Source organism: Amphimedon queenslandica, unplaced genomic scaffold (genome assembly GCF_000090795.2).
Source record: "Amphimedon queenslandica unplaced genomic scaffold, v1.1 AMPQUscaffold_13375, whole genome shotgun sequence".
NCBI lineage: Eukaryota > Metazoa > Porifera > Demospongiae > Haplosclerida > Niphatidae > Amphimedon > Amphimedon queenslandica.
This window is the reverse complement of record NW_003546389.1, coordinates 65178-90161: the sequence shown is the minus strand read 5'-3', so window position 1 is coordinate 90161 and position 24984 is coordinate 65178. Positions and strand designations below refer to the sequence as shown.

The window sequence follows — 24984 nt, the reverse complement described above, 5'->3', positions numbered from 1 at the left end:
GACTAAATATCTATTAGAGGGACTGGGATACAAAAACATGTTTATAAAGAGAGAGACGATTAATGAGTTAATTAATAAATAAATTAATACTATAATTATATAATAGAACATAATGGACTATTGTCCCTCCCTCCTTTCTCTCTCTCTCTCTCTCTCTCTCTCTCTCCCTCTCTCTCCCTCCCTCCCTCCCTCTCCCTCTCTCTCTCTCCCACCCTCTCTCTCCCTCCCTCCCTCTCTCTCTTACTTGGGTGATTCTTGATCTGCTTCTCCTAAACACAGCTGGAGTAAGTCAATAAATTTTTGAGGAAAAGTTGCAAAATCTACCAAAAGACCCTGCTGTGCCTTGAGCCTTAAAAATTTAAGAAATAAAAATGCTAAAATATCTTTAAATGAAACTCACTGTTGGAAGTCGTCCTCATTAATAGTCAAAGTATATAAAAAGAATGGATCCTTTTCATCTGTCAAACGAACAATTAATTCCTAAAAATACAAATGTATAATGATTAAAATAATAAATAAGTTAATAGTCTCCACCCTTTTGATACCTGCATCGTATCAGATAAAAAAGTTCGTAGAAATTAGTACTATTAATAAGTTAGTTAACTTCTAATGTTCTCTACCTTTTTGCTGATTGGACTTGTAATAGTATTAAAAAGAATTGTAATGCCTACGTTTGATTGGCTAAAAAAAAGAGAAAAAGAAGCATGTTTAGGAGTAGATAAATTCTTAAATACCATTCCTCTCTGTCTCCTTTCTTCACTGTCACTGGTAAGGGTTTCTCAAAAAGAACCTCCATATTTAACTTCCCGCCTTTTTAGTTATTAAAATTATTAAAAGTGGCACACTAGTTATTAATAGTTATTAAGAAAATTATTATAAAATGGAAGCTAGAAGAAAGCAAGAGTCCATTCTACTATTGCTAGCTCTAAAAAATGCTGCCTTTAGGCTCAAATACATTAAACTCAGGTTTACTACTTTTAAAGGCAGTTGCTTTCTGCCTTGTTATACAATGTGTGAAGACACAGGATCGACCCAGTGACGGAACAATCCGTTTACAAGGCACACTACCCTATCAAGGGAGACTAGAGGTCTACTACAGAGGCTCCTGGGGCACTGTTTGTGATGATCGATTCCAGAAACCAGACGCAGACGTTGTTTGCAGAGAGCTTGGATTCAGCGGCGGGTCCGATCGTGTCATAACAACTGGGTTCAGCAACGAGTTTGCTTCAGGTACAGGCGAGATATGGATGGACGGCGTAAGCTGCAGAGGCTCTGAAGAGAAGCTCAGCCAATGTTCCTTCAATGGCTGGGGGATACACGACTGCAGGCATTACGAGGACGTTGCAATCATATGCAAATATACTGCACCGACTCTACCTCCATCTACATCACTACCTACTCTCTCAGATAACAATGTAAGAGTGACCTGCCCTGGTCCTAACTATCGTCTAGGAGAATGCAATAACTGCAGTACTTATACATCTGCTTGCCGTGCACCTGATCCAAGACGCCCCGCTATTATCGGAGTTGTCGAAATGCTAATAGATGGCAAATGGTATCCGATCCCTCGCAAAAATTGGAACGTTAATGCAGCCAAGGTGGTTTGTGGCCAGCTTGGTTATCCAAGGGCCGGTCCTTCCCCAAATATCAATCGTATCTTTCCAACCAAATCATGCAGCAATAGTCACACCTCGGCTCAATGCGACTCCATTAATGATTTCAACGATCGACTCTCTCGGACTGTAACTGAAGGACTCACTTGCACAGGAGGAGAGAATAAGTTAAATGACTGTTACTTCCAGTCGTATAACATCAATCCTTCTTCTCCGGCGAGTGTTGCTACTGTTCAATGCTATTTCGATGATTTGAGGACAGAGAAATGCAAAGATCGGAATCAAAACAACAAAGAAGTAAGAAAATAATGATAAAATAATAATTTTATTATTTTTAATGTGAATGTGTGGTAAACATCAGGTAGTCAAAATCAATTTAGCAGTTCTTTTATTAAATAATGTATATTTAGTCTATCGCCATTTTGTTACTTATATTTTCATTTGCACTTTTGCAGCTGTATAGGCTTCGCGGTGGCCCAGTGCCTTGGAAGGGACGAGTAGAGGTGAAGGTAGGAGGAGTCTGGGGCTCTATCTGTGACCTTTTCTGGGATCTTAACGATGCTGACATTGTCTGTCGTAATCTTGGATTTGGAACTGCAAAGAAAGTGGAAACTCGCTCGTTTTACGGGCGAGCTTCAGACTCTGTTCATTTTAGTGGATTGAAGTAAGATTGATTATTAAAATTAAATTTTTAAATTTATTTCAATTTTATTGATAGATGCACAGGCACAGAGCAAATGCTGTCACAGTGTACTAGGACTACAGGGGCACAGCTTCCTAGGGAAATTAACTCTTATTGCTACCAGCACTCCGGTGATGCCGCCGTTGAGTGCAATATACCCCAATTTTGTCCTAAAGAGAAAGAAGTGTGTTACTAAAAATAGAAAAAAACATTACTCTTCATGTTACCATAAATAGAATAATATTATAAATAGATATATTGTGCTAGTAATCATGGTTTTATTTCTTATTAATTTCATAGGTCCGATTCACAGGTACTGGTGTTGATAAATTCACTGAAGTGAAGGGTCCATCCGGTTGGGGCAGACTCTGCTTTAGCAGCATCTCCACTTACAACGAGGCCCACGTGATGTGTCGGGAAGTCTCGGATGAGTTGGCAGCACGCTACATACCAATAAAGGACCCTCAATACAGGGGAAGGTCTTATGTTGTAGAGTTTAAATGCACTGGAGACGAGATAAGCACTTCGGAATGTAGGAGAACATTTAGAACCAGCTCTTGCATTAATTACACAAGGATAGACTGCACTGCTGGTAAGATTAACAAATAAATATTATTTATTTATTTATTTTTATTTATTTATATTTTATTTTATTTTTATTTATTTTATTTTTTTGTTATTTATTTTTCTATGCATAGGCATGCCTGATTTGGTTCCTAATTTAAAAAAGTTCCAGTCTTCTCTCGAGAGCTTTGCCTACACGTCTCCTACTCCAATGTTCTACCTCTCGTGTGCCTTGGAAGAAAATTGTCTCTCGTCCAGTGCTCACCAGCACGCTAATAATCCTTCTCATATCCGCAGACTCCTCCGTTTCGATAGTCTGACGATGAACTACGGTACAGCAACTTTCTTGCCGAACCTTGAGCCTCATGAATGGGAGTGGCACGCCTGTCATCAACACTATCACTCATTTGAGGCCTTTATTCATTACGATGTACTAAACAGAGCTGGAGAGAAGGTCGCGGAGGGTCACAAGGCTAGCTTTTGTCTCGAAGACAGCATGTGTGATTTTGGCGGCTACAGTAGCTATCGCTGTTCGACTGGGAGGCAAGGTATCTCTGTTAACTGTGGGGATTTGTACGCACGTCATCTCGACTGTCAGTGGATCGATATTACTGATCTACCTATAAATAGGAATTATATTGTGAGACAGATTGTGAATGCAGATAATTTAGTTGGCGAGAGCGATAGTAAAAATAACGTTATTCAGTGCGAGATTTTCTTCAGAGGTGATAGCTTTCCTTTTATTGTGAGCAACTGCACACATTCAGGTTAGTTATAATGACATTTTATTATTAATAATTATGCTCTTTCTCTCTTTCTTTTTTTTTGCAGACCACTAAAGAAAAAACTTTTAAATAATAATTGTTATTATTATCATTCTTCAGTTTGCATGCGTCATTAGTATTTTAGTGTTAGCATAGTCGACTCTAAGCTGCAGAATATTGTTCTAAAAAATAATTATTATTTAATATTTTATTTTGTATTATGTTTTATAATTTGTGATGTGCTAATTAACCACAAGTTTATAAGTTTGATTAATAATATTTTTAGCCGGCTAAGCCTGCGCCATGTAGCACACAATAAAGCCTCCAGAGTCTAGACGTTAAACCAGCAACAACTTAATAAAAGACCAATGATTATAACATCACTCACCTAATAAGGACTATGCTGTGCTTCCAGTTTCTATTCTTTTTGATTCTTAGCTCTTTGGTTGTGAATGGACAGAAACCCGGGGACGTAAGACTGGTCGGTTCCACCTTGCCTTTTGAAGGAAGGCTGGAAGTGTTCTTTTTTGGTGCTTGGGGAACGGTTTGCGATGACAGGTTCACCATAGTAGATGGTGCTGTAGCCTGCAGACAGCTAGGCTATAATGACGGAGCGGAGAGAACCGAGACGACGGGGCTTGCAAGTTCACGTTTCAGTCCAGGGACAGGAGATATACTAATGGACGGCCTGGAATGCAAGGGAGACGAGAAAAAATTAGGGGACTGTCCTTTTAATGGTTGGGGACTGAACGACTGTGTGCATTATGAAGACGTCGCAGTTATTTGCAAATTCTCAAAACCGAGTCTTCCAAAACCAAACGTTACCTCAGTTCGAATAGCCTGCCCAGAATCTGACTACGGCCTAGGTACATGCATAAATACATGTAGCCTTCCGTCGACTACATGCAATAACGAAACAGAAGTAGCACAGATTGGTATCGTTGAGAGACTGGTCAATAATTCTTGGTATCCCATACCAAGTAGTGACTGGGACCAAGCATCAGCTCAAGTGGTTTGCAACCAATTGGGGTATCCTAGAGCTGGACCAATACCGAGCATTGATGAGATTTTCCCACGGAGAAGATGTGGTCGGCCACGTAATGCAGCTCGCTGTGCAGCAATAAGAAATTTCAATGATCGCTTGTCAAAGACAGTTACTGAAGGGTTGGCTTGCATTGGGAGTGAGACTTCTATCGATGATTGTATAATTACATCTTATGCTGTGAAGCAGTCATCAGCTCTTAATGTGGCTACAATACAGTGCCTTCATGATTCCACTAGGATTGCCGATTGTGAGAATTACAACTACACTAATAGCAGTAGAGAGGTAAGGCTTTTTGTGTTCAGTTAAAAATGTAAACATGAATATATTATATTACAAACGTTATTGATATCAGCTGGGAGTGGAGCTACTATTAGCTCAAGGTATTAATTACAAATTAGAGCCTTGTCTATAGCAGTGAGCCACGCCCAAATACATACGAAACTATTGTGATCTTTAGCAATCACTTTATTTTTTTGCAGCTGTATAGGCTTCGCGGTGGTCCAGTCCCTTGGAAAGGACGGGTAGAGGTGAAGGTAGGAGGGGTCTGGGGCTCAATTTGTGATCTTAGTTGGGACGTTAAGGATGCTAACGTTGTCTGTCGTAATCTTGGTTTCGGCTATGCTGAAGCTGTGTTCACTCGCTCACAATTTGGACGAAGTTCAGCCACTACCCACTTTAGTGGACTAAGGTGAACAAAACTTATCATCATCATCATTATCATTATTATTATTATTATTGTTATTATTATTATTATTATTATTATTATTATTATTATTATTATTATTATTATTATTATTATTATTATTATTATTATTATTATTATTATTATTGTTATTATTATTATTATTATTATTATTATTATTATTATTATTATTATTATTTCAAATTTTGCAATTTCCAGGTGTAATGGGAATGAGGATATCTTATCAGACTGCTCTAGTAATACTGGTGGTTTACTTCGGCGTGATGCTCACAGCTATTGTGTATTTCACTCTGGAGATGTAGGAGTGGAATGTGGCATGCCAGCCTGCAATAAAGAGCCTGAGGTAGAACAAGAGTACTACTGAGGGGTCCGACACAGGTTCAAATTCCGGAGAGTGTCGGACCCCTCGAGTACTACTGTGCATGCAATAAACAATAACAAATAATGATAAAATCCATATAATTACTTCTATCGTTATTTTTTAGGTTCGTTTTGCTACTACTGGGTCTGAGACTATGATTGAAGTTAACGGCCCCCTTGGCTGGGGCCGGTTGTGCTTTGATAATAAATTGAAGTACACGGAGGCCCACGTCTTGTGTCGGGACATATCTGGGGAGTTGGCAGCAAGTTTTGGACCAATAACGGACTTGTCGTATCTTGGTCTTTCCTATTCAGCTCAATATAACTGCACGGGAGATGAGCTTCACTCGTCAGAATGCAGGGAAAGTATTACAAGGACTTTTTGTTTTGATTATACGAGTATTGAATGTGCTCAAGGTGAGTTGGAATGAGAATATGTAAGGAATGGGATATGTTTGAACATGCATGAGAATGTGTGTGTGGGAATTGGAATTTCTTAATTACTGGTTTGTTTTTGTGATGTAAAAAGCTTGAACTGATTTTGACAAAAATTTTTGAGCATTTTTAAAAATAGCCAATTTTTGAAAAAAAAAACCCAAAGCTATAGATAGCCCATGGTTTTTTCCAAAAAATGGTTCCGAAATCACCCCAAATTTTTATTACATTTTCTGATACATATTGATGTCCTTATGCTGTGTAGCAAGTTTGAGCTAATTCCGACAAATATTTTTCGAGTTATGGCCATTTTAAGAAAACACCAAAATTCTGAAAAATACCCAAGGCTATAGCCCATGGTTTTTTTCAAAAAATATCTCCGAAATCACCTCAAATTTTTATTACATTTTCTGATACATATTGATGTCCTTATGCTATGTAGCAAGTTTGAGCTGATTCTGACAAATATTTTTAAAGTTACAGCCATTTTAAAAAAATGCCAAAATTCTAAAAAATACCCAAGGCTATAGCCCATGGTTTTTTCCAAAAAATGGCTCCGAAATCACCCCAAATTTTTATTACATTTTCTGATACATATTGATGTCCTTATGCTATGTAGCAAGTTTGAGCTGATTCCGACAAATATTTTTTGAGTTACGGCCATTTTAAGAAAACGCCAAAATTCTAAAAAATACCCAAGGCTATAGCCCATGGTTTTTTCCAAAAAATGGCTCCGAAATCACCCCAAATTTTTATTACATTTTCTGATGCATATTAATGTCCTTATGCTGTGTAGCAAGTTTGAGCTAATTCCGACAAATATTTTTCGAGTTACGGCCATTTTAAGAAAACGCCAAAATTCTGAAAAATACCCAAGGCTATAGCTCATGGTTTTTCCCAAAAAATGGCTCTGAAATCACCCCAAATTTTTATTACATTTTCTGATACATATTAATGTCCTTATGCTGTGTAGCAAGTTTGAGCTAATTCCGACAAATATTTTTCAAGTTATGGCCATTTTAAGAAAACGCCAAAATTCTGAAAGCTCATGGTTTTTCCCAAAAAATGGCTCCGAAATCACCCCAAATTTTTATTACATTTTCTGATACATATTAATGTCCTTATGCTATGTAGCAAGTTTGAGCTGATTCCGACAAATATTTTTCGAGTTACGGCCATTTTAAGAAAATGCCAAAATTCTGAAAAATACCCAAGGCTATAGCCCATGGTTTTTAAATTAATTAATCATTCATTATTATTATTAATCAATTCTTAGGTCTCCCTGATTTGGTTCCAATGGTGGACCAGTTTGAAAGGTCTCTTAGGTCCTATCCATACGTACACCTGATACCAATGTACTACCTCACCTGTGCTTTAGAGGAGCAGTGCCTATCAAGCAGCGCCTACAGACATGCTGATAACCTCTATCATATCCGTCGCCTGTTAAGATTTGATAGTTTAACTATGAACTATGGGACTTCTCAATTCCTCCCGAGCCTCCCGTCTTCTGAATGGGAATGGCACACCTGTCATCAGCACTATCACTCTTTTGAGGCCTTCATTAGCTATGACGTTTTGAATAAAGATGGAGAAAAAGTCGCCGAGGGCCACAAAGCTAGCTTCTGCCTTGAAGACAGCACGTGTCGAGGTCTTGGGGCCTACATGTATTATCGCTGCTCGACTGGTAATCAGGGAATTTCTAAGAACTGTGGGGATCTCTACGGGAGCCATCTTGATTGTCAGTGGATTGATATCACTGATCTGTCACCAGGGGAATACATCGTAAGACAGATAGTGAATGAAGAAGCAGGTGTGGGGGAGAGTGATTACAGGAATAACGTCATACAGTGCGAGGTTGAATATATGAGTAATTTATATCAACTTAAAGTTGGAAAGTGTTCTCACTCTGGTAAGCTACCGACTTTAACCTTCAATTATCTTTCCCTCCCTCTCTTTCACTTCCTCCCTCTCTCTCTCTCTCTCCCTCCCTCTCTCTTGTTATAGATCACATTTGAGAAGTAGGAACAAAACTGTAATTTTCATACTGTTTAACATCTTTAATTACATGAGATGAGAAAATTATTTTTTTTGATTTTGACTGTCATTTCTATAAATATTTTTATATTGCTACTTTTTTGACAATTGCTATTATTTGCAATCACAAAAACTTGTTGGTGGGTAACACTGAACTACTCCTCATCTTCAAAAATGCCACAGGCATCAAAACTTGACTGCTCTTTAAAAACAGCCTTTGGATACTATAAATTAATCTGATTGTTATTATTATCAAATAAATTTGGCCTTACAGAACAAAAAACAAAAACATCGATAATGTTAAAATTACAGTTAATATAAAAGGATCACAATTAACTAGCTACCAATTAATAAATTTAATTTCAACAGCTCTTTAAGTTGTTATTATTTTCTTGGTATCACTTGGTAATGGTCTTCAAATTATTCTAGATCTAAAAGAAATGTAGAAAATGAAAATAGAAGTTGATCAAATGGATAATGACTACACACTTTGGCCCATTTATGTAGTGTAAACGCAGCATTATACTATATTATAGATGTTACCAGCTATGATACATACATGCTTTTAATCATAATTATTAATAATGATGATTAATTATCAATACACTTACTTAGTGACAGTAGTGTTCCTGCCATACTGCTGGATATTCTGCAATGAGAAAAGTAAAATAATGGTAAAATATCAAAAAGATTTTTAGGTCTAGTTATACACATTATTATTATTATTGCGTGTATAAATTAATTACACTTACCATTAGGTTAGCAGAGAGACTGGTAACTGCTGTACTACCAATTGCAATACCCAGAGACATGGCTGGATTCACAACCGATTCAAAAGTAACTGTACCATCGCTGTTCTCTTTAACTCGGAAATCACTGTTTAGATCGGGATCACCCTAGGAACAAAGAAATTATTAATAATAGTAATTAATAATAATAATTCTTTTTTCTACATCTAAGTGTATGTGTTTTCTAATTATACAATTAAAATTAGAATAATAATAGTAATAAATAATAATATTTATTTCTGCTTATTTTATTTTATTTTATTTCTCTTCGCTAATTTTTGTTCATCCTACATCTAAGTGCTCTTTCTGTTTTTAATAATAATAATAATAATAATAATAATAATAACAACAATAATAATAAATCAGTAATATTAATAATCACTTATTATTTGTGTTATTTTCTCTTTCATAATAATACCTTGGCAATGATGGCATTTCCCGACACCCTGAATCGATAACCTTGAAACTTGTAGCTCTGCAAAGACACGATGCCCATTCCACGATCCTTCCAATAAAAGAATGCTAAAGAAAGTAAAAAAAATAATAATAATGATAATAATAATAATAATAATAATAATGAAAGTACAATTGAAATGACAGGCAACACTGCGAACATAAAAAAAACAACACAGACACATTGTAATAACAAGCACAACAATAACAATATTTGTTGTTGTTGTTGTTGGTTACTTGTATCATCATTAGGATTAGCAGTGGTCAGTACAGCACCAGCAGAATTAATGGAGAGATATTTCTCATGTCCACTGACAAAGAATTGTACTACAGACATATCAGGGATACGAGTCTAAAGGAGAGAGAGGGGGGAAAGAAGGAGGGAGGGAGAGAGAGGGAGGGAGAGAGAGAGGGCATAGTAAAATATAGAAATCAACTTTGCATCAGTTCTTACAAAAACTGATGCTCCTCCACCTGGATTCTTAATGTCATAGCTCAAGTGTTTCTGACGCTAAAATTATTTTTTTAAAATAAAATTAAAATGGTATTTAATTAGGAGATAGCTTCACATACCAATATACGGACAAAGAACTGGGCATCGACCTCAGACGGAGCCAGTTCTTTTGGTTTCCTGGGGTTCCCTCTCTGATCAAACCCAACGTAAGTACCAGGCTGATGGAGACTCTCAAGATAAATGTAATTATCAGGCAAGACATGAACTTTAAGTGGACAGTGCTTATCATTGCTACCCTGTATGGAGGATATCAATAAAATCGTTTTTAAAAATAAATTAAGTGGAGTCTATTTTAACATTAATCCATACCTTAGCAGTTAGGCTCTTGCCCCTTATTGCAATATGCATTCCTTTCCAATTGACATTCGTAAACACGACACCATTGTTTGAAGCAATGCTAACATCCCAACTAGCTATAAGTACATACAGATAAGGTCCATTAGCTACAAAGCAAGTACAACACTTACAATCGGTTTTGCTGAAATTGCCCCTGGCACATATGTCTCCATTCACTACTCCAACAGGATTACCATTACTCCTAGCAATCAGCTGCACTGTATTACCAGCCTTGAAAGCATCCTGGGAAAAGGGAGAGGGAGAGAGAGAGAGAGGGGAAGGGAGAAGAGAGAGAGAGAGAGGGGGGGAGAGAGAGAGAGGGGGGGAGAGAGAGAGAGGGGGGGAGAGAGAGAGAGAGAGAGGGAGAGAGAGAAAGAGAGGGAGAGAGAGAGAAAGAGAGGAGAGCGAGAGAGAGAGTTTAATAAGGAATTTTACAATACTTACTGTGACAAGGAAGCCAGTTGGAAATCCGGAAAATACTTGAGGAGGTGGTCCCTGAGGGGGCGGTAATCCTTGAGGGGGCGGCATTCCCTGAGGGGGCGGTAATCCTTGAGGGGGTGGCATTCCCTGAGGGGGCGGTAATCCCTGAGTGGGCTGGTAACTAGGTGTATACTGGGGTGGCGGCTCATAGCCTTGCTGAGGAGGTGGAGCATATCCTTGAGTGGGTGGGGCATATCCTTGAGGGGGTGGAGCATACCCTGGAGTAGGTTGAGGATATCCTTGAGTGGGCGGAAAGTAGCCTTGACCGGGTGGAGGTTGTCCTCCTTGAGGAGGCGGAGCATAGCCCCCTTGCATGGGCGGGGTTTGGCCCCCGGGGGGAGGGGGGTAAGCTTGAGCCGGGGGTACATAACCTTGAGGGGGAGGAAGAGGAGGAGCCTGAAAAAAGGATAAAAGGTTGTCATGACATATAAATTATCAATTTTGTTTAATAGTATTATGTGTGAACTTTCACTAATTAAATACCTAACAATGATCTCTCTACTATAATAAAGCCGAGAATAAAGCTGTATTTTAGTTCCAGTTAATGTTGCATGTGATGTCACATGATTGCTACCATTTAAGGTAAGGGGCAATGACTAGACAAGAACATTAAGAACAAACAAACATAAATGTATACAGCCAAATATCTTCAAGCCTGATTCAAAATGTTGTCCAAAATTAATGACTGAAGCTTGATATCAGTACTGGTACAACCCTATTGGTTATCATTGCTAAAGTCAGTCTGGCCTGATCCAGTATAAATGCTCATGTATAAAATGCTTAGTTTAAATGCTTGTACATGTACATGTATAAATAACATAATGCATGCATAATGAAGTTAAATGAGCCATATCATCATTACAATCACAGTTACTTGTTTTATGTATACATAATCTCTTGCTCTCTCTCTCTCTTTCTCTCTGATCTTACTGATGCTTCCACGTTCATCTGTCCTACTTGTCCTGCTAACTGGTCCTAGAGGAAGAGTGAGGGACAGCTTAAAATAAAGAGATAAGGAGCCGCTTACTACTTGATACGCCATTTGAGTTGCTTCACCTTTGCTTTACTCTGAAGTCAAGTGCTGAATCACTCACTGAGGGCAAATTAATGAATAATGTTGTATGAGGGCGTGGCTATATTGAATATGTACACGCCCACGTAATAGATTAAGTTTGAATCAGGCCTGATTCAGAAATGTTACCCAAAATTAATAAATCAAGTCTGATATCAGTACTGGTACAGACTTGACAGGTATCATTGCTGATCATATCCGTTGCTCTAGCCTGATCCAGTACAGAGATGTGTATCATGATTGTATCATGGCTGATTTCATGATTAAATCTTGACTGATTGCCCAAAATCCATGATCCATGTCTGATATCAGGCCTGGTTTCAGGCCTGATCAAGGTGATTTATAATAATTATTATTTTGACGAAACAAATTTATTCATGTATAATTAAATGTTGTCGAGGAACTTTAATTAAGTAAGCATCGAAGCAGCCCTGTTCTTTGTTCATCTGCTCATTTAAGAATTCAAACGGCGTAAAGGCAATGCCTACAGGCTCTAGTGAAACGAATGCTGATCAAACCAGTCAAGACAAGTTGCATAAAAAGTTTACATGGAAAGAATTGAGCGCTCTTAACAAGCCAGAGAATGTTCACGTTGCTTATAAAGGAAAAGTAAGATCTCCCTCTCTCTCTCTCTCTCTTATCTTTCTTCTTTGTCGGCCTTAGGTTTATGATGTTAGTAGTTTTGTATCATCTCATCCTGGAGGTGTTGATCAGATCATGATGGGAGCTGGTCGGGATATAACACACTTATTTGATGTCTACCATCAACCACAGACAATCAAGTACGATATAACATAGCAATAAAACATGATGCAATTTCATGTAATTACGATACAAGCAAGTTAAACATGTGAAGTGAAATTATTGTAATTTTGTATGTGGATTTTATTAATTATTTTTGATATATTTTAGATTTCTTGAAAAGTATTACGTTGGAGAATTGACTGATGTTGAATTTGTTACTTATCCAGAGGAAAAGTAATTAATATAATTCTTTATTATTATTATTATTATTATTATTATTATTATTATTATTACTGTTATTTTTTCCAGGAACCAGTTTTACTCTACGCTTAAGAAAAGAGTCAAGGAGAAATTTAAATCGCTACAAATTGTAATAGCATAATTGATTAGTACTAGTTTTAGAAAAGGAGCAGCAGGAAACATGTTACTAGCAACATTTTTTACTTTGATCTTGTGCTAAAAATAGAACAGATTTCTATACTTGGATACAAAATCAAATTAGAATGTTGCTACAATAGCAAATTAGCAACACGTAGACTATAGTAGTTTGCACTGTACTATACTGTAATTATGTGAATATTATTCAACTTATATCACCTTTATAGGACACTAAATTTGACTACAAGATGTTTTTATTATATTTTACTTACTGCTCCTTTTGTGCCCTTACTTGGTACAGCATGGTAAGTATCATCATCATCATCAATCATCATTATTTACTTTCCCTAGCTCATTAGTGGTGACTCTTATTGGCTAAGAGGCATTTTCTCTTCGGCTGCTTTGGGCATCTTTACAGGGCTCTCCTTTTATTCTATGTTTCATGATGCTAGGTACATTTGCTAGTATAAAGGCTGGTTACAATAAAACGTTAGGCCAGCGTGCCGTCAATTTGTAATCAAAAGCGTGGGAGATTTGACCTTTTGACGCACGCTTTCTGCTAGAATAGAACCAGATTCTATTCCAGCGTCAACGTAATGTCAGAACTAGCATAATATTGTAAACTAGCCTTAAGGTTTTTAGTATAACTCTCATTTTGTAGTCATTGCTGCATAACTCACAGCCCCATGGTATGGAGAATAGCTCGAATAATAGTGCAGTGTGTGACGGGATTATCTATGTACTGCTGGATGTATAGAGTAAGCCATTAAGCTTAATTATATGCAATTTAATAATAATAATAATAATAATAATAATAATAATAATAACAGCACACTTGTGGTCATCATATATACACCAATGTTGACATAGCTGATCCCGATTGTAGGACACAAGTTATGGTAAGAATTAATAAACTTTCTTCCTTCTAGATTTTATTATTATTATTATTATTTAGAAAAAGGAAGTATGGAGGCTAAAACACAAGCAGTCGTGGTTCAAACGCTATGAGTATCAACATTTGTACATGCCATTGTTTATTTATACATTTGTAAGAGATTTTTATGCATCATTAAAATTACATTATTTTGCATTGCATATAGTACAGCGTTATAATGAATGTTCAGGATTTTGTAGTCATGAAGAACCTTGAGATAGGTATTGCAATAAGGACTAGAATCAGTTGCTATTTCTTCCCTATGTTAGGTCGTATACGGTTAAATCCACCCAGTACTTATCAAAGGAGAGAGTTTTATTTCATGAAAATATTCCATCACACCATGAGGTTGATTGTGCCACTGTTTTATATGTCATTAACATCAATGGTAACTATTATTATACACAAGCATGGTTTTCCACAAAGCATGCTAAGTGAGCTAAACAGTATAATTATGTTTATGAACTGCAATATGTAATACATGGCTTTTGGAGTAACTAATAAAAATCCAATTTTGATTGGAATCAGCTTCAACTTGACAAATAACATAAGTACATGTATATGTGAATCAGAAGAAAATTTTGGAGCAACTTTTAGAATTCATAAAATTTCAAACTACACAGCATCAGAACATGTACATGTATCAAAAAAATTAAAAACTTACTCCTTTAAATTTTTGACAAAATGCCCTGTATTTTGTCAAAATTCATTGAACAAGAGTACCATGCTAAACTGTGGGAAACTCTGCATATAAATATTCCTTTTTTATATAACCAATAGCTCCTGTATAATTTGATATATCAAGTAGTGCTGGGGCACTGGATCTTACTACTGGCACAGCTCTCACACCTTACAACTAAAGTAATAATAATAATGATTTAGAATTTAAAATTACATTTCTGTAGGTATCATTATCAGAAGATATTGCATTACAGAATAAATCCTGGTAAGAAGCAATTCCTTTATTGTCCTTTGCCACAATCATTTCTATTGTAATTAATAAAATTTGCTGCACAGATAAGTATTGTAAGAATGACTGTACATTCCATTCCAGGGCTGAGTATCAAGTATTAACTACTAAGGATTACGATACTGATTCATTACTGTGTACATTATTAACTGGTACTCTCAATCATCAAGTAGCTCACCATTTGTTTCCTGATGTACTCCAGTCCTATTATCCCATCATTACTCCTATTGTACGGGATACTTGTAAAGAATTTGGTATTCAGTATAATTGTGAAGCCAGTCTATTCGTTGCTATAAAAGAACATTTAACTTTTTTATTTAAAATGGGACAAGAACCGGCTGAGACTAAAACTCATTGAAAAGACTTTTTAATTTTAATTTCATCATTCATTGTCATTTTTTTAAACCAGCGCAGCGCCCACGTAAGTGGGTGTGGCTCGTTATTAATTTTATTAACTAGATCAAAAATGGAGGTTTGTGTCGATAGTGTGCAATCTGCCATAAATGCTGATAAAGGCAAAGCCTCTCGTCTCGAGCTGTGCTCTAACCTTCAGGAAGGAGGACTAACCCCATCACTGGGTCTGTATAAAAGAGTAAAGAAATCAGTCCCCTCTCTACCAATATTCGTTATGATCAGACCTCGTCCGGGGGATTTTTGTTATTCGGAACACGAGCTGGAGGTCATGAGGGAGGATATTGAGATATTTAAAAATGAGGGGGCGGAAGGTTTTGTGTTTGGTATTCTAAGTCCAAGTGGTCACATGCATTGATAAAGACAATTGCAAAAGTTTGTTGGGTAAAAAACTAAAAATAATTTAAATGCCATCAGATGCAACATTCTCTCTCTTTCTTTCTCTTAGATATTGCTAATCCTCTCCCAGTCACATTTCACAGAGCCATTGATGTCTCCTTAAATCCCAAGACATCGCTCGAGGACATTATAGAACTGGGTTTTTCAAGAGTTCTAACTAGCGGGGGACAACCTTCAGCTATAAAAGGACTACCCCTCATTTCAGAGCTAACTTCGATGGGAGCTGGTCGTATCATTGTGATGCCTGGAGGAGGCATTACACCTGATAATCTTGAGCTGATATTAAAAGAGCTGCCAGAGCTCAGGGAATTTCATGGATCTGGTTCTGGAGCTTGGAAAGAATCAAGAATGGAGCATAGGAACGATAGTTTGAGAATGGGACTGAGTCCTGATTATGCTTACAAAGAGACTGAGGCTAACACAGTACTCAATCTAGTTAACATTAGCAAAAGAATTTGGAATGAAAATACATGATAATTTTGCTTTTTTTTTCAGCTCACTTACGCAACTATGCATGCACCTACGCGTTTGATTAAAACACGTGGTTTTCGCATACCCGCCTATTTTATTCTATATTCCACAACCCTTACTTCTGGCTTCAATTCAAGATGGGGTCTCCAGATCCTGGAGAAGCATACAAAAAGTTCACCTACAGAGAGCTAAGGACTTTAAATAGGCGAGAGAATGCTCACGTTGCTTATAAAGGAAAAGTAACACCTCCATCCCCCCTCTCTCACCCTTTTATTTGCCCTTAGGTTTATGATGTTAGTGGCTTTGTTTTATCTCATCCTGGAGGTATTGATCAGATTATGATTGGAGCTGGTCATGATATAACTCAACTGTTTAATACCTACCATCAACCAAAGATACTGAAGTAATGAAGACAAGACCATTAAGTGCATGGAATTGTTATTGTTTATTGTTTAGGGTACTTGAGAAATATTATGTCGGCGAACTGATTGACAATGAAATGCCTGTATATGCTGAAGACAAGTATGTACAACTTATAAAATTTTTATTATTTAATTTTTTTTTCAATCGTAGGACACAGTTTTATCCAACGCTTAAAAAGAGAGTTAAAGAGAAACTGAATTCTCTTAACATAGTATAACCAATAAAAAAAACATTATATATATAAAATTGAAATTATTATTTACAGGATCCAAAGTTTGACTATAGAATGTTTGCTTTATACCTGATGGTGTTCATTACCTGGTGGGGATCACTGTATGGAATGGTGAGTTGTGTAGCCTATTTGTACTGACAATCATAAATGATAATTCTCCATGGTAATCAAATGCAACATCCAGTAGCATTGGTAAATACTATTGGCAGTGCCTGACTAGCTATCAACCACATCATCAGTATCAACTTCCTTTCATTATTATCTAATTGTATGATGCTTCCTTCACTATTGTCATTGACAATTGTGGTTTAAATGCTTTTCCAAGGGTGGACTTCACAAAGTGTACTTGCATTGGGAATTTTTGTACATGTACACTTTTTCTTTATGCATGTATGTATGTATTTATGTATGTTTTATGTATTTATGTATAGTTGAAATGGTGGGCAGAGTCTTGGTTGCTTAGTATTGCTAGCACAGTTGTTTTAGGTTGGATTAGTGCTTGTGTTATCTTTTTGATTGGCCACGATGTGAGGTGAGAAATAACAATAAAGACATTTATTTTTATTTTATTATTATGATATTTTAAAAGTCATTTTGCAGTTACCCACAGCCCTTGGGTGTGGAGGGCTGTTAGGATTGTAGGACAAGTGACCAGTGGCCTCTCAATGTACTGCTGGACTTATCAAGTTAGTTGAGCCTGTTTCAAGTCTTTTATCCCTTTCTTTTCTTCCTCTGTCTCTCTTTTTCTCTCTGGCAGCATATTTTTGGTCATCATAGCTATACTAGTGTTGATGGCGTTGATCCAGATGTGTATACAACTGTAAGAGAAAAATGACAACTATTTAGAGCTATATGCCACTCTCTTTCTCTCCTCTCTCTTGCTCTTTCTTTCTCTCCTCCTCCTCTCTCTCTCTCTCTTTCTCTCTCTCTTTCTCTCTCTCTTTCTCTCTCTCTTTCTCTCTTTTTTTTCTCTTTTTGCAGGATCATAATGATGTGTATAGGTTAAAAGAAAGACAGAAGTGGATCAGGACTTTCCGATTGCAGTACATATACATGCCAGTACTTTATTCACTCGTATGCAAAATAATAATGAACTGAATTATAAGAAATAACTTTATGACTGTGTGCATGCATGCATATAGCTTACAATGAAGATGAAAATACAAGACTGCTTTGATGTAGTAACACTTAGAAAAGGTTAATAAAATTTTGTTGTGACTGTCAGTCGAAATTTTACCTATCTTGTGGTATAAAATTTTCTTCTATTATAGGTCCTATAAGTATGAATCCACTTAGTACTTTCCAAATAATTGAATTCATTGTGATTAAACTGCTTCATGTTGTATTACTGATATTTGTACCACTGATGTATATGTCATTTAGCTCAATGGTGAGTGTACTTATGATACTTGACTGTAGCAATTAAGTATTTCTTTTTACTTTTTATTTAGGTAATGCTGCACTTACTGTATGAGTTGGTATATGGATTTATACTTGCTATTATCATTAATATAAATCATGTTAATACTGATGTAAGTACTCAACTAATGTATCTTCTTATTGCTTCTCCTTTGTCTAGTTGCATGAAATGATTAAGCCAGAGGAAGCTAAGGATATTAAATGGTAAGAAATATATTTACTGCATGGCCTAATCTTCATTATCATGTTGCATTACAGGGCTGAGTATCAAGTATTAACTACTAAAGATTACGATACTGATTCATTGCTGTGTACATTATTAACTGGTGCTCTCAATCATCAAGTAGCTCACCATTTGTTTCCTGATGTACTACAGTCCTATTATCCCATCATTACTCCTATTGTGCGGGATACTTGTAAAGAATTTGGTATTCAGTATAATTGTGAAGCCAGTCTGCCTAAGGCTCTATGGGAGCATTTGAAATATTTGTTTAGAATGGGACAGGAACCTACCCAGCTCAAGGTCCAGTAAATACTGCACCAGCTACTGAATTAACTCTTCTGTATTTTGCTAATGTTATTTTTTTTCCTTATTTTTGTGTGCTTTGTGACCTTTTCCACCCACGCATCTCTTGTTTCAAATGAAGGGCGTGGCTCAATATGCAAATTTGCTTCATTCGCACCTCTATTAAGGAATAGAAAGGAGATCATTTATTTGTAGAGAATATGGGTAGCCCTGAGCCTCTTGGAGCAGTCAAGCACTTCACATGGAAAGAACTGAGTGCTCTAAACAAGCGAGAGAATGCTCACGTTGCTCACAACGGAAAAGTAAAAACTCCCTCCCCCTCTCTCATATCTCTTTCTTCTTTGTCCTCATAGGTTTATGATGTTAGTAGTTTTGTATCATCTCATCCTGGAGGTGTTGATCAGATCATGTTAGGAGCTGGTCATGATATAACACACTTATTCAATGTCTATCATCAACCACAAACAATGAAGTATGCCCTAACTGAAAACAGTTTGTTTTTGCTTTGTTTATCATTTATGGTGTTTGCTTGTTATTTTCAATTTGCTGTTTAGGGTACTTGAGAAATATTATGTCGGTGAGCTGATTGACAATGAAATGCCTGTATATGCTGAAGACAAGTATGTGCAAGTTAATTAAAGGAACTCTACTCTACCTTTCTCTCTGCTTATCTGTCTTTCTCTCCCTCCCTCCTTTTCACTCTTTCTCTCCACTCTAGGACTCAGTTTTATCCTGTGCTAAAGAAAAGAGTTAAAGAGCATTTCAAATCCCTTAATATTGTAAGCCAATACTATAACTATTATAATGACACAACTTTTACAATAATTTTATTTTTGCAAAAATGTGGACCACACCACATACCTGTGTGGGAGTGTTATTATAATAATAATTAGTACTGGTAGATTAGTTTTTAATGTTCTATGTTGGCTAAAATATTTACAGTTACTCCAAAATTTTTTGCCACAAAATTACATCTGAGTTACAACTGATTGTTTAAATTTCATAATCATAGGATCCTAAAATAGATTACAGAATGTTTTCTCTATACCTGTTTTTCTTGTTCTTTTGGGTGAGCTCATGGTATGGAATGGTAAGTATGAAATTGATTTTGAAACTCTCATCTCCTATCTATCATTAATAGTTAAGATATCATGACTCATGGCTTGGTGTTGCATGCTCTTTTGCTCTTGGTTGGTGCAGCTGTTTTGTTCTATTTAATTTTGGTCACGACTTGAGGTATTACTCTTGCTATAAATATGCATACTGTGTTAATTCTGTGAATATTTGGTGTAGCCACTTTGCTATTACACACAAGCCATGGATATGGAAGGTTGGTGGATTCATAACTGTTGTGATGGGTGGATTTTCAATGTATTGCTGGACATATCAAGTAGAGCACTATAAAACATACATTCAGCTAATAATTATTGCTGTATTCCTAGCACACTTATGGACACCATAATTACACTAATGTTAATGGAGTGGATCCTGATACTAAAACTAATGTAAAAGAGTAAAGTATCATGTAATAGTTTTTAATACTCTTTTATTCTCAGGATATTGATTTTTGGAGGATTAAACACAAGCAAAACTGGATTAAAAGATACCGTCTGCAGTATATATACATGCCAATGCTATATTGCTTTGTGAGCATCAAATAATTAAAGACATTATTTGTTGCTGTTCATGCACATATATAGCTTGCTATCAAAATGAAAATGCAAGACTTTAGTGATATTTTATCACTGCAGAAAGGTCTGCTACCATAATATATTAATTTATTATTTTTCATTTGATATTCAGGTACCATAAGGATGAACCCTCCAAGTACCTTTCAACTAATAAAGTTCTACGTTGCCAAGTTCCTCCATTTCTCACTAGTACTGTTCATACCAATGATGATCATGCCACTGAAGACACTGGTAAGCTGAACATGTGACTATCATGCGACTATCATGTGACTATCATGTGATCCCATAGATATTGTATCACTTTATATACGAGCTAGTTTATGGATTCATAACAGCTCTAATAACTGTAGTGAATCATGTGAACACTGATGTAAGTAATAAACCACAGAATTCAAAATGCATTCTTTTCTCTAATATAGTTAGCTGAAATACAGCCAGATGAAACCAATGATAAAAAATGGTATGAACTACCAAGCAAATTTACTGAAAACCTGTTCATGCAACAAGAAGTTGCATAGCAGCTTTCAGCAAAGTTGCCTTCAATTTAAAAAAATTATTTTTTTCATTGCATTACAGGGCTGAGTATCAAGTATTAACTACTAAGGATTATGCTACTGATTCATTGCTGTGTACATTATTAACTGGTGCTCTCAATCATCAAGTAGCTCACCATTTGTTTCCTGATGTACTCCAGTCCTATTATCCCATCATTACTCCTATTGTACGGGATACTTGTAAAGAGTTTGGTATTCAGTATAATTGTGAGACCAGCTTTCTCACTGTTGTGAAGGAACATTTAATTTTCTTGTTTAAAATGGGACAAGAACCAGCTGCAACACAATACAATAAAGAACAATAAATAAACAAAATCATTTTTTAGCAGAGTTTTTAAAAATTAAAAATTGCTGAGGGCTAGGGTGGGGCTCATTAAAAAGGCGTGTCTGTTACCACGCCCACTACAAATATAGTGATTTGTGAACACGTGAACACGTGGGTACATCATGAAAAAGGTAAAGAATGTTTTTAACAAGTATTTTATATCATTTCTCTGTCCCTAGAGCCTATCAGACTGGGTAACTGACCTTGATAGTGATCTTTCTGTAGGCCTGACCTCATCAAAGGTCACTAATAGGAAGAGAACTGGGGGCAGCACACTTAGGAAATATCCGAGCACTTCAAAGAGGAGAAAGACCACACCTCTTACTAGAAAAACGTCTCAAAATGATAAAACACTATTAACAGGTATTGTAATATGGCCACGCATTAATTTTATTATATTTTTAGCTAGCGGTGATTCTGAAACAGCTTGGAATGTAAAATATTCACCAAAATCAACGGTAACTGATCTCTTAACACTGATATTGATATATTGATACTGATTCTGATACAGGCTGATCTTGCCGTTCATAAGAAGAAGCTAACTGAAGTGCAGCAATGGATTGACTCTGCCTTATCTAATGTAAACACTTTAAAAAATAAATGATTATTAGTAATATTTTTCTTTTCAGAAGACACAGTGTCCAATTTTATTACTAACAGGTCCAAGTGGTTGTGGAAAAACAGCAACAGTACGTTCCATCACACAAGAACTAGGGGTATCAGTAACAGAGTGGTCCAACCCTTTTGATGTTCCTCAAGTGGGTGTGGTCGATAGATGTAAGTAAGGGGAGGGGCTTAGTGGATATATTTGATTCCCATACTCTCAGACTCTCAGTTCCAGGATTACGAGTTTCAAGAGTCTCAGACGAAACAGTTTCAAAATTTCCTGCTACGTGGGAACAGGTATCCATCACTTAATTTCACCACCACTTCATCTGAGGCTACTTCAGCTACTGGAGGGAAAGGAGAGAGAAAGAATAAGATTATACTCATTGAGGTATTTGTATGTGCATGTATGTATATTTTATTTTAATTTTTATTAAATATATTTTAGGATTTACCAAATGCTTTGTTAAGAGATCCGTCGCAATTACATCATTTATTAAAGTAATAATCTATTTATTTAATTATTTATTTATCTCCTCTCTCTCTCTCTTTCTCTCTACAGGAGTATGAGATATTTCCATTACCCGTTGGTTTTTATTGTATCTGATAGTCAGTCCAGTTCCATCGGTAGCTCATCAAGACTATTCCCATCACTTATAGTATCACAATTAGATATTCATCATATTCAGTTAGTATCTATAAAACACATTTTAAATATTTTCTCTCTTTTAGCTTCAATCCTGTCGCCCATACTAACATGGTGAGGGCATTAAATAGAATAGTCGAGACCGAATTTAAATCTCTAAAGGAGAGTGGTAGACATCGTTTAAAAACCATGCCCACTTTATTACCAAATAAGGAAGTCATAGAAAGCATTGCTGTGAAGTCTAGCGGCGACATAAGATCGGCCGTTAACATGTTACAGTTTACCTGTCTGAGAGGTGTGGCTAGTGTTGCTATGGTTACCATTATTGCACAATAGGTTCCAACAACGATAATTTGAGATGGAAAGATCCTGGAGAAATGGGTGTGGTCAAAAGTTCGGCTGAGTTGGGTGGTCGAGATTGCTCGATGTTTCTATTTAAAGCACTTGGAAAGATACTCTATTGTAAAAGTATGTTCTATTATTAGTAACATTGCTATTTTTAGTAACACTAGGAAGCAGTACTGAGGGTGTGACTGACTCTGCCCCTTTCTCTGTAAATAGAAGAGGGGAATTATTAGTAGAGCCTGAGGTGGGTGGAGTTTATTTAACGAGTTGCTATGACGATTATTAATAGATTGTTATCGAGTCAGTCAACATGAGAAGTGATTTATTTAATTTGTATCTTCACCAGAACTACCTTGACTTCTTTGAGAGGATAGAAGACGTGGTGAGTGTGCATTTACTGTCCGAAATCAATAGAAATTTGAGGATTCTCAATTGTTACTTTTGACCTGATTTTTTAGCAACTTTAAAAATTCTTTTAAAATCCAATTTTAATCGGAATCAGCTCAAACTTTCTATGCAACCTAATGTATCAGGAAGCATTATAGAAATGGTGAATTCTCTCCTTTTCAATTTTGGTGAATTTGGCCATTGTCACGAAATCTGTGACGAGCAAAAACCCATTAGTCCGATTGTCACAAAATCCGTGACAAGTAAAAACCCATTAGTTCCATTGTCATATAATAATAATAACATTTTAAAAGTACATTTGGTACAAAAATTATTTTTTTTCTCTAGTCAGTTGCTCTAGAGTACATTAGTGATTCTGATATATTCTCCTCATCATGGACTGAATCACAGGTACCCAACTACCCATACTACCCTATCTTATTTTACATGTTCTTTTACATGCATATTAGGTTGATAGACGATGCTTAGAATCCTGTAGCTCATCAGTTTGCTGTCGTGGACTAATGTTTGCTAATAATGAGATAAGTAGTGGGAGATGGAGACCACTGCATAAACCAATGTGGAGTACAGTCTGGAGAAAAGTAATTAGCACTAAAACTTTGAGTCCTTGTTTACTCCAATTAATGCCCAACACAATGTATACACATCAACAAGCAACGAGGGATGTATATGTACATGTACATTATTAATTCTTGTGTCATTAGTTGTATTTTTCATATTTTATAGTTTGAAGATAATTGTACTTCTTCTCGTGACTTGTTTCTGCATCTTGGAGCATCACCACACTGTATGTTAGTTCTATAGTTATCACATGATATCACATCTCTCTCTCTCTCTCCCTCCTTTCTTCTTTCTCCTCCTCTCTCCTCTTTCTCTTATTTACAGCTCATTTATGGTTACCCATTGAGCTACAGACAGAAATATTACCATTTATATCACTAATGAATAAACCATTGAGAAACCCCAGTCAGTAGTCGTGTGATACTCATGTGACATAATTATGATCTCATTAATAATAATAATAATAATAATAATAATAATAATATAGGTCAAGCGAATCTGCTTCATACCATTACAGATTTCAAAACAAATTTTAAAAGGTAAACTCAACGAAAAATGAAATTATTATTATTTGTTTTTAAATAGAGGTTTTTCTAAATTGGGCGAGACAGAGTTTGGGGGTGATTCAAGCCACACCTCCTCGTTAGAGATGGGAAGCCACACCCCTTTAATTGAGCGACCGTTGGAAAGAGAAGAGCCTGTTCTTACTAGTTCACAGCTACGGACTGGAGGAATAACTAACAATAATGATAGTGACTATGATCATGATGATGATCATGAATGTATTGAAGATTTTGATGATGAAGATTGGTGATTATTATTATTATTATTAGTGTATTAATTATTATTAGTATTATTATAATCAGAGTCATCATTAAAAAACATTTTTCATTTACACTAAATGCAACTTTTACTCACAATAATAATGTAATTCTCGCTCTTACTATTGGAGGAGTAATATCGATAATTTTTGTTGTAAAAGCTGTAAAAATTAAATTTCTTAATAAAGAATTTATTTGATACAAATAAATATAAAAATAGTTTACTTCCTTTTCTTGTTCGCACCTTTTTTACACTTTGGGGTGTTAAAAAAAACAG

General features: G+C 36.1%; 8 protein-coding genes across 10 annotated transcripts in view; 6 read left to right on the top strand and 2 right to left on the bottom strand.

The window, feature by feature from the left end:
• Positions 1–834, bottom strand: part of LOC105312945 (spindle assembly abnormal protein 6 homolog) — a 5910-nt gene extending 5076 nt beyond the window's left edge. Inside the window, exons 1-4 of the mRNA XM_011405979.2 lie at positions 735–834; positions 621–681; positions 401–480; positions 245–349 (exon numbers count right to left, since the gene is read on the bottom strand). Of these exons, the coding sequence (XP_011404281.1) occupies positions 245–349; positions 401–480; positions 621–681; positions 735–796 (308 nt within the window). The 5' untranslated portion in view covers positions 797–834. The remainder of the gene's footprint in view (positions 1–244; positions 350–400; positions 481–620; positions 682–734) is intronic.
• A 79-nt stretch (positions 835–913) lies between these two features.
• On the top strand, positions 914–3884 carry LOC100636203 (lysyl oxidase homolog 4-like). Its single transcript, XM_003386977.3, has 6 exons — positions 914–1910; positions 2069–2277; positions 2332–2479; positions 2596–2887; positions 2994–3626; positions 3691–3884. The coding sequence occupies exons 1-6, from the start codon at positions 933–935 to the stop codon at positions 3696–3698; spliced, it is 2268 nt and encodes a 755-aa protein (XP_003387025.1). The 5' UTR covers positions 914–932; the 3' UTR covers positions 3699–3884.
• Positions 3885–3959: 75 nt separating this feature from the next.
• Positions 3960–8339, top strand: LOC100636076 (lysyl oxidase homolog 2-like). Its single transcript, XM_003386976.3, has 6 exons — positions 3960–4950; positions 5148–5356; positions 5570–5714; positions 5857–6148; positions 7443–8075; positions 8171–8339. The coding sequence occupies exons 1-6, from the start codon at positions 4024–4026 to the stop codon at positions 8179–8181; spliced, it is 2217 nt and encodes a 738-aa protein (XP_003387024.1). The 5' UTR covers positions 3960–4023; the 3' UTR covers positions 8182–8339.
• Positions 8340–8431: 92 nt separating this feature from the next.
• LOC105312944 (uncharacterized) lies at positions 8432–11895 on the bottom strand. The gene is made up of 12 exons (XM_011405978.2): positions 11799–11895; positions 11702–11746; positions 10736–11167; positions 10423–10534; positions 10265–10368; positions 10015–10191; positions 9896–9952; positions 9679–9793; positions 9407–9510; positions 8953–9096; positions 8812–8849; positions 8432–8631 (listed from the first exon to the last, which is right to left on the bottom strand). Exons 1-12 carry the CDS (start codon positions 11811–11813, stop codon positions 8616–8618), a joined length of 1359 nt encoding a protein of 452 aa, XP_011404280.2. The 5' UTR covers positions 11814–11895; the 3' UTR covers positions 8432–8615.
• A 367-nt stretch (positions 11896–12262) lies between these two features.
• On the top strand, positions 12263–18852 carry LOC100635693 (acyl-lipid (8-3)-desaturase-like). 3 transcript variants are annotated; one of them, XM_019997303.1, is made up of 14 exons: positions 12263–12452; positions 16435–16553; positions 16607–16672; positions 16724–16784; positions 16839–16916; positions 17237–17337; positions 17395–17491; positions 17563–17625; positions 17787–17879; positions 17948–18002; positions 18077–18195; positions 18257–18337; positions 18385–18428; positions 18483–18852. In XM_019997303.1, the coding sequence occupies exons 1-14, from the start codon at positions 12324–12326 to the stop codon at positions 18754–18756; spliced, it is 1380 nt and encodes a 459-aa protein (XP_019852862.1). In that variant the 5' UTR covers positions 12263–12323; the 3' UTR covers positions 18757–18852. The 3 variants fall into 3 exon arrangements, with proteins under 3 accessions (XP_019852862.1, XP_019852861.1, XP_019852860.1); XM_019997302.1 differs by lacking the exons at positions 16435–16553; positions 16607–16672; positions 16724–16784; ... (7 more) ...; positions 18257–18337; positions 18385–18428 and adding exons at positions 12507–12625; positions 12756–12821; positions 12897–12957; ... (7 more) ...; positions 14680–14760; positions 14805–14845; XM_019997301.1 differs by lacking the exons at positions 16435–16553; positions 16607–16672; positions 16724–16784; ... (8 more) ...; positions 18385–18428; positions 18483–18852 and adding exons at positions 12507–12625; positions 12756–12821; positions 12897–12957; ... (8 more) ...; positions 14805–14845; positions 14954–15315.
• Positions 15672–16250, top strand: LOC100635820 (copper homeostasis protein cutC homolog). The gene has a single exon (XM_019997310.1). The coding sequence runs from the start codon at positions 15698–15700 to the stop codon at positions 16151–16153; it is 456 nt and encodes a 151-aa protein (XP_019852869.1). The 5' UTR covers positions 15672–15697; the 3' UTR covers positions 16154–16250.
• Positions 18853–18921: 69 nt separating the features above from the next.
• Positions 18922–21331, top strand: LOC100635567 (acyl-lipid (8-3)-desaturase-like). Its single transcript, XM_011405975.2, has 14 exons — positions 18922–19052; positions 19104–19222; positions 19305–19370; positions 19469–19529; positions 19763–19840; positions 19892–19986; positions 20044–20140; positions 20193–20255; positions 20307–20396; positions 20451–20505; positions 20554–20672; positions 20731–20811; positions 20861–20901; positions 21018–21331. Exons 1-14 carry the CDS (start codon positions 18951–18953, stop codon positions 21298–21300), a joined length of 1350 nt encoding a protein of 449 aa, XP_011404277.2. The 5' UTR covers positions 18922–18950; the 3' UTR covers positions 21301–21331.
• Positions 21332–21342: 11 nt separating this feature from the next.
• On the top strand, positions 21343–24867 carry LOC100635441 (cell cycle checkpoint protein RAD17-like). The gene is made up of 18 exons (XM_019997300.1): positions 21343–21451; positions 21500–21683; positions 21726–21778; positions 21832–21900; positions 21950–22097; positions 22148–22317; positions 22375–22427; positions 22489–22614; positions 22659–22867; positions 22909–23040; positions 23085–23161; positions 23207–23299; positions 23653–23715; positions 23775–23906; positions 24052–24112; positions 24211–24291; positions 24374–24425; positions 24472–24867. The coding sequence occupies exons 1-18, from the start codon at positions 21443–21445 to the stop codon at positions 24698–24700; spliced, it is 1941 nt and encodes a 646-aa protein (XP_019852859.1). The 5' UTR covers positions 21343–21442; the 3' UTR covers positions 24701–24867.
• The last annotated feature ends 117 nt before the right edge of the window (positions 24868–24984 follow it).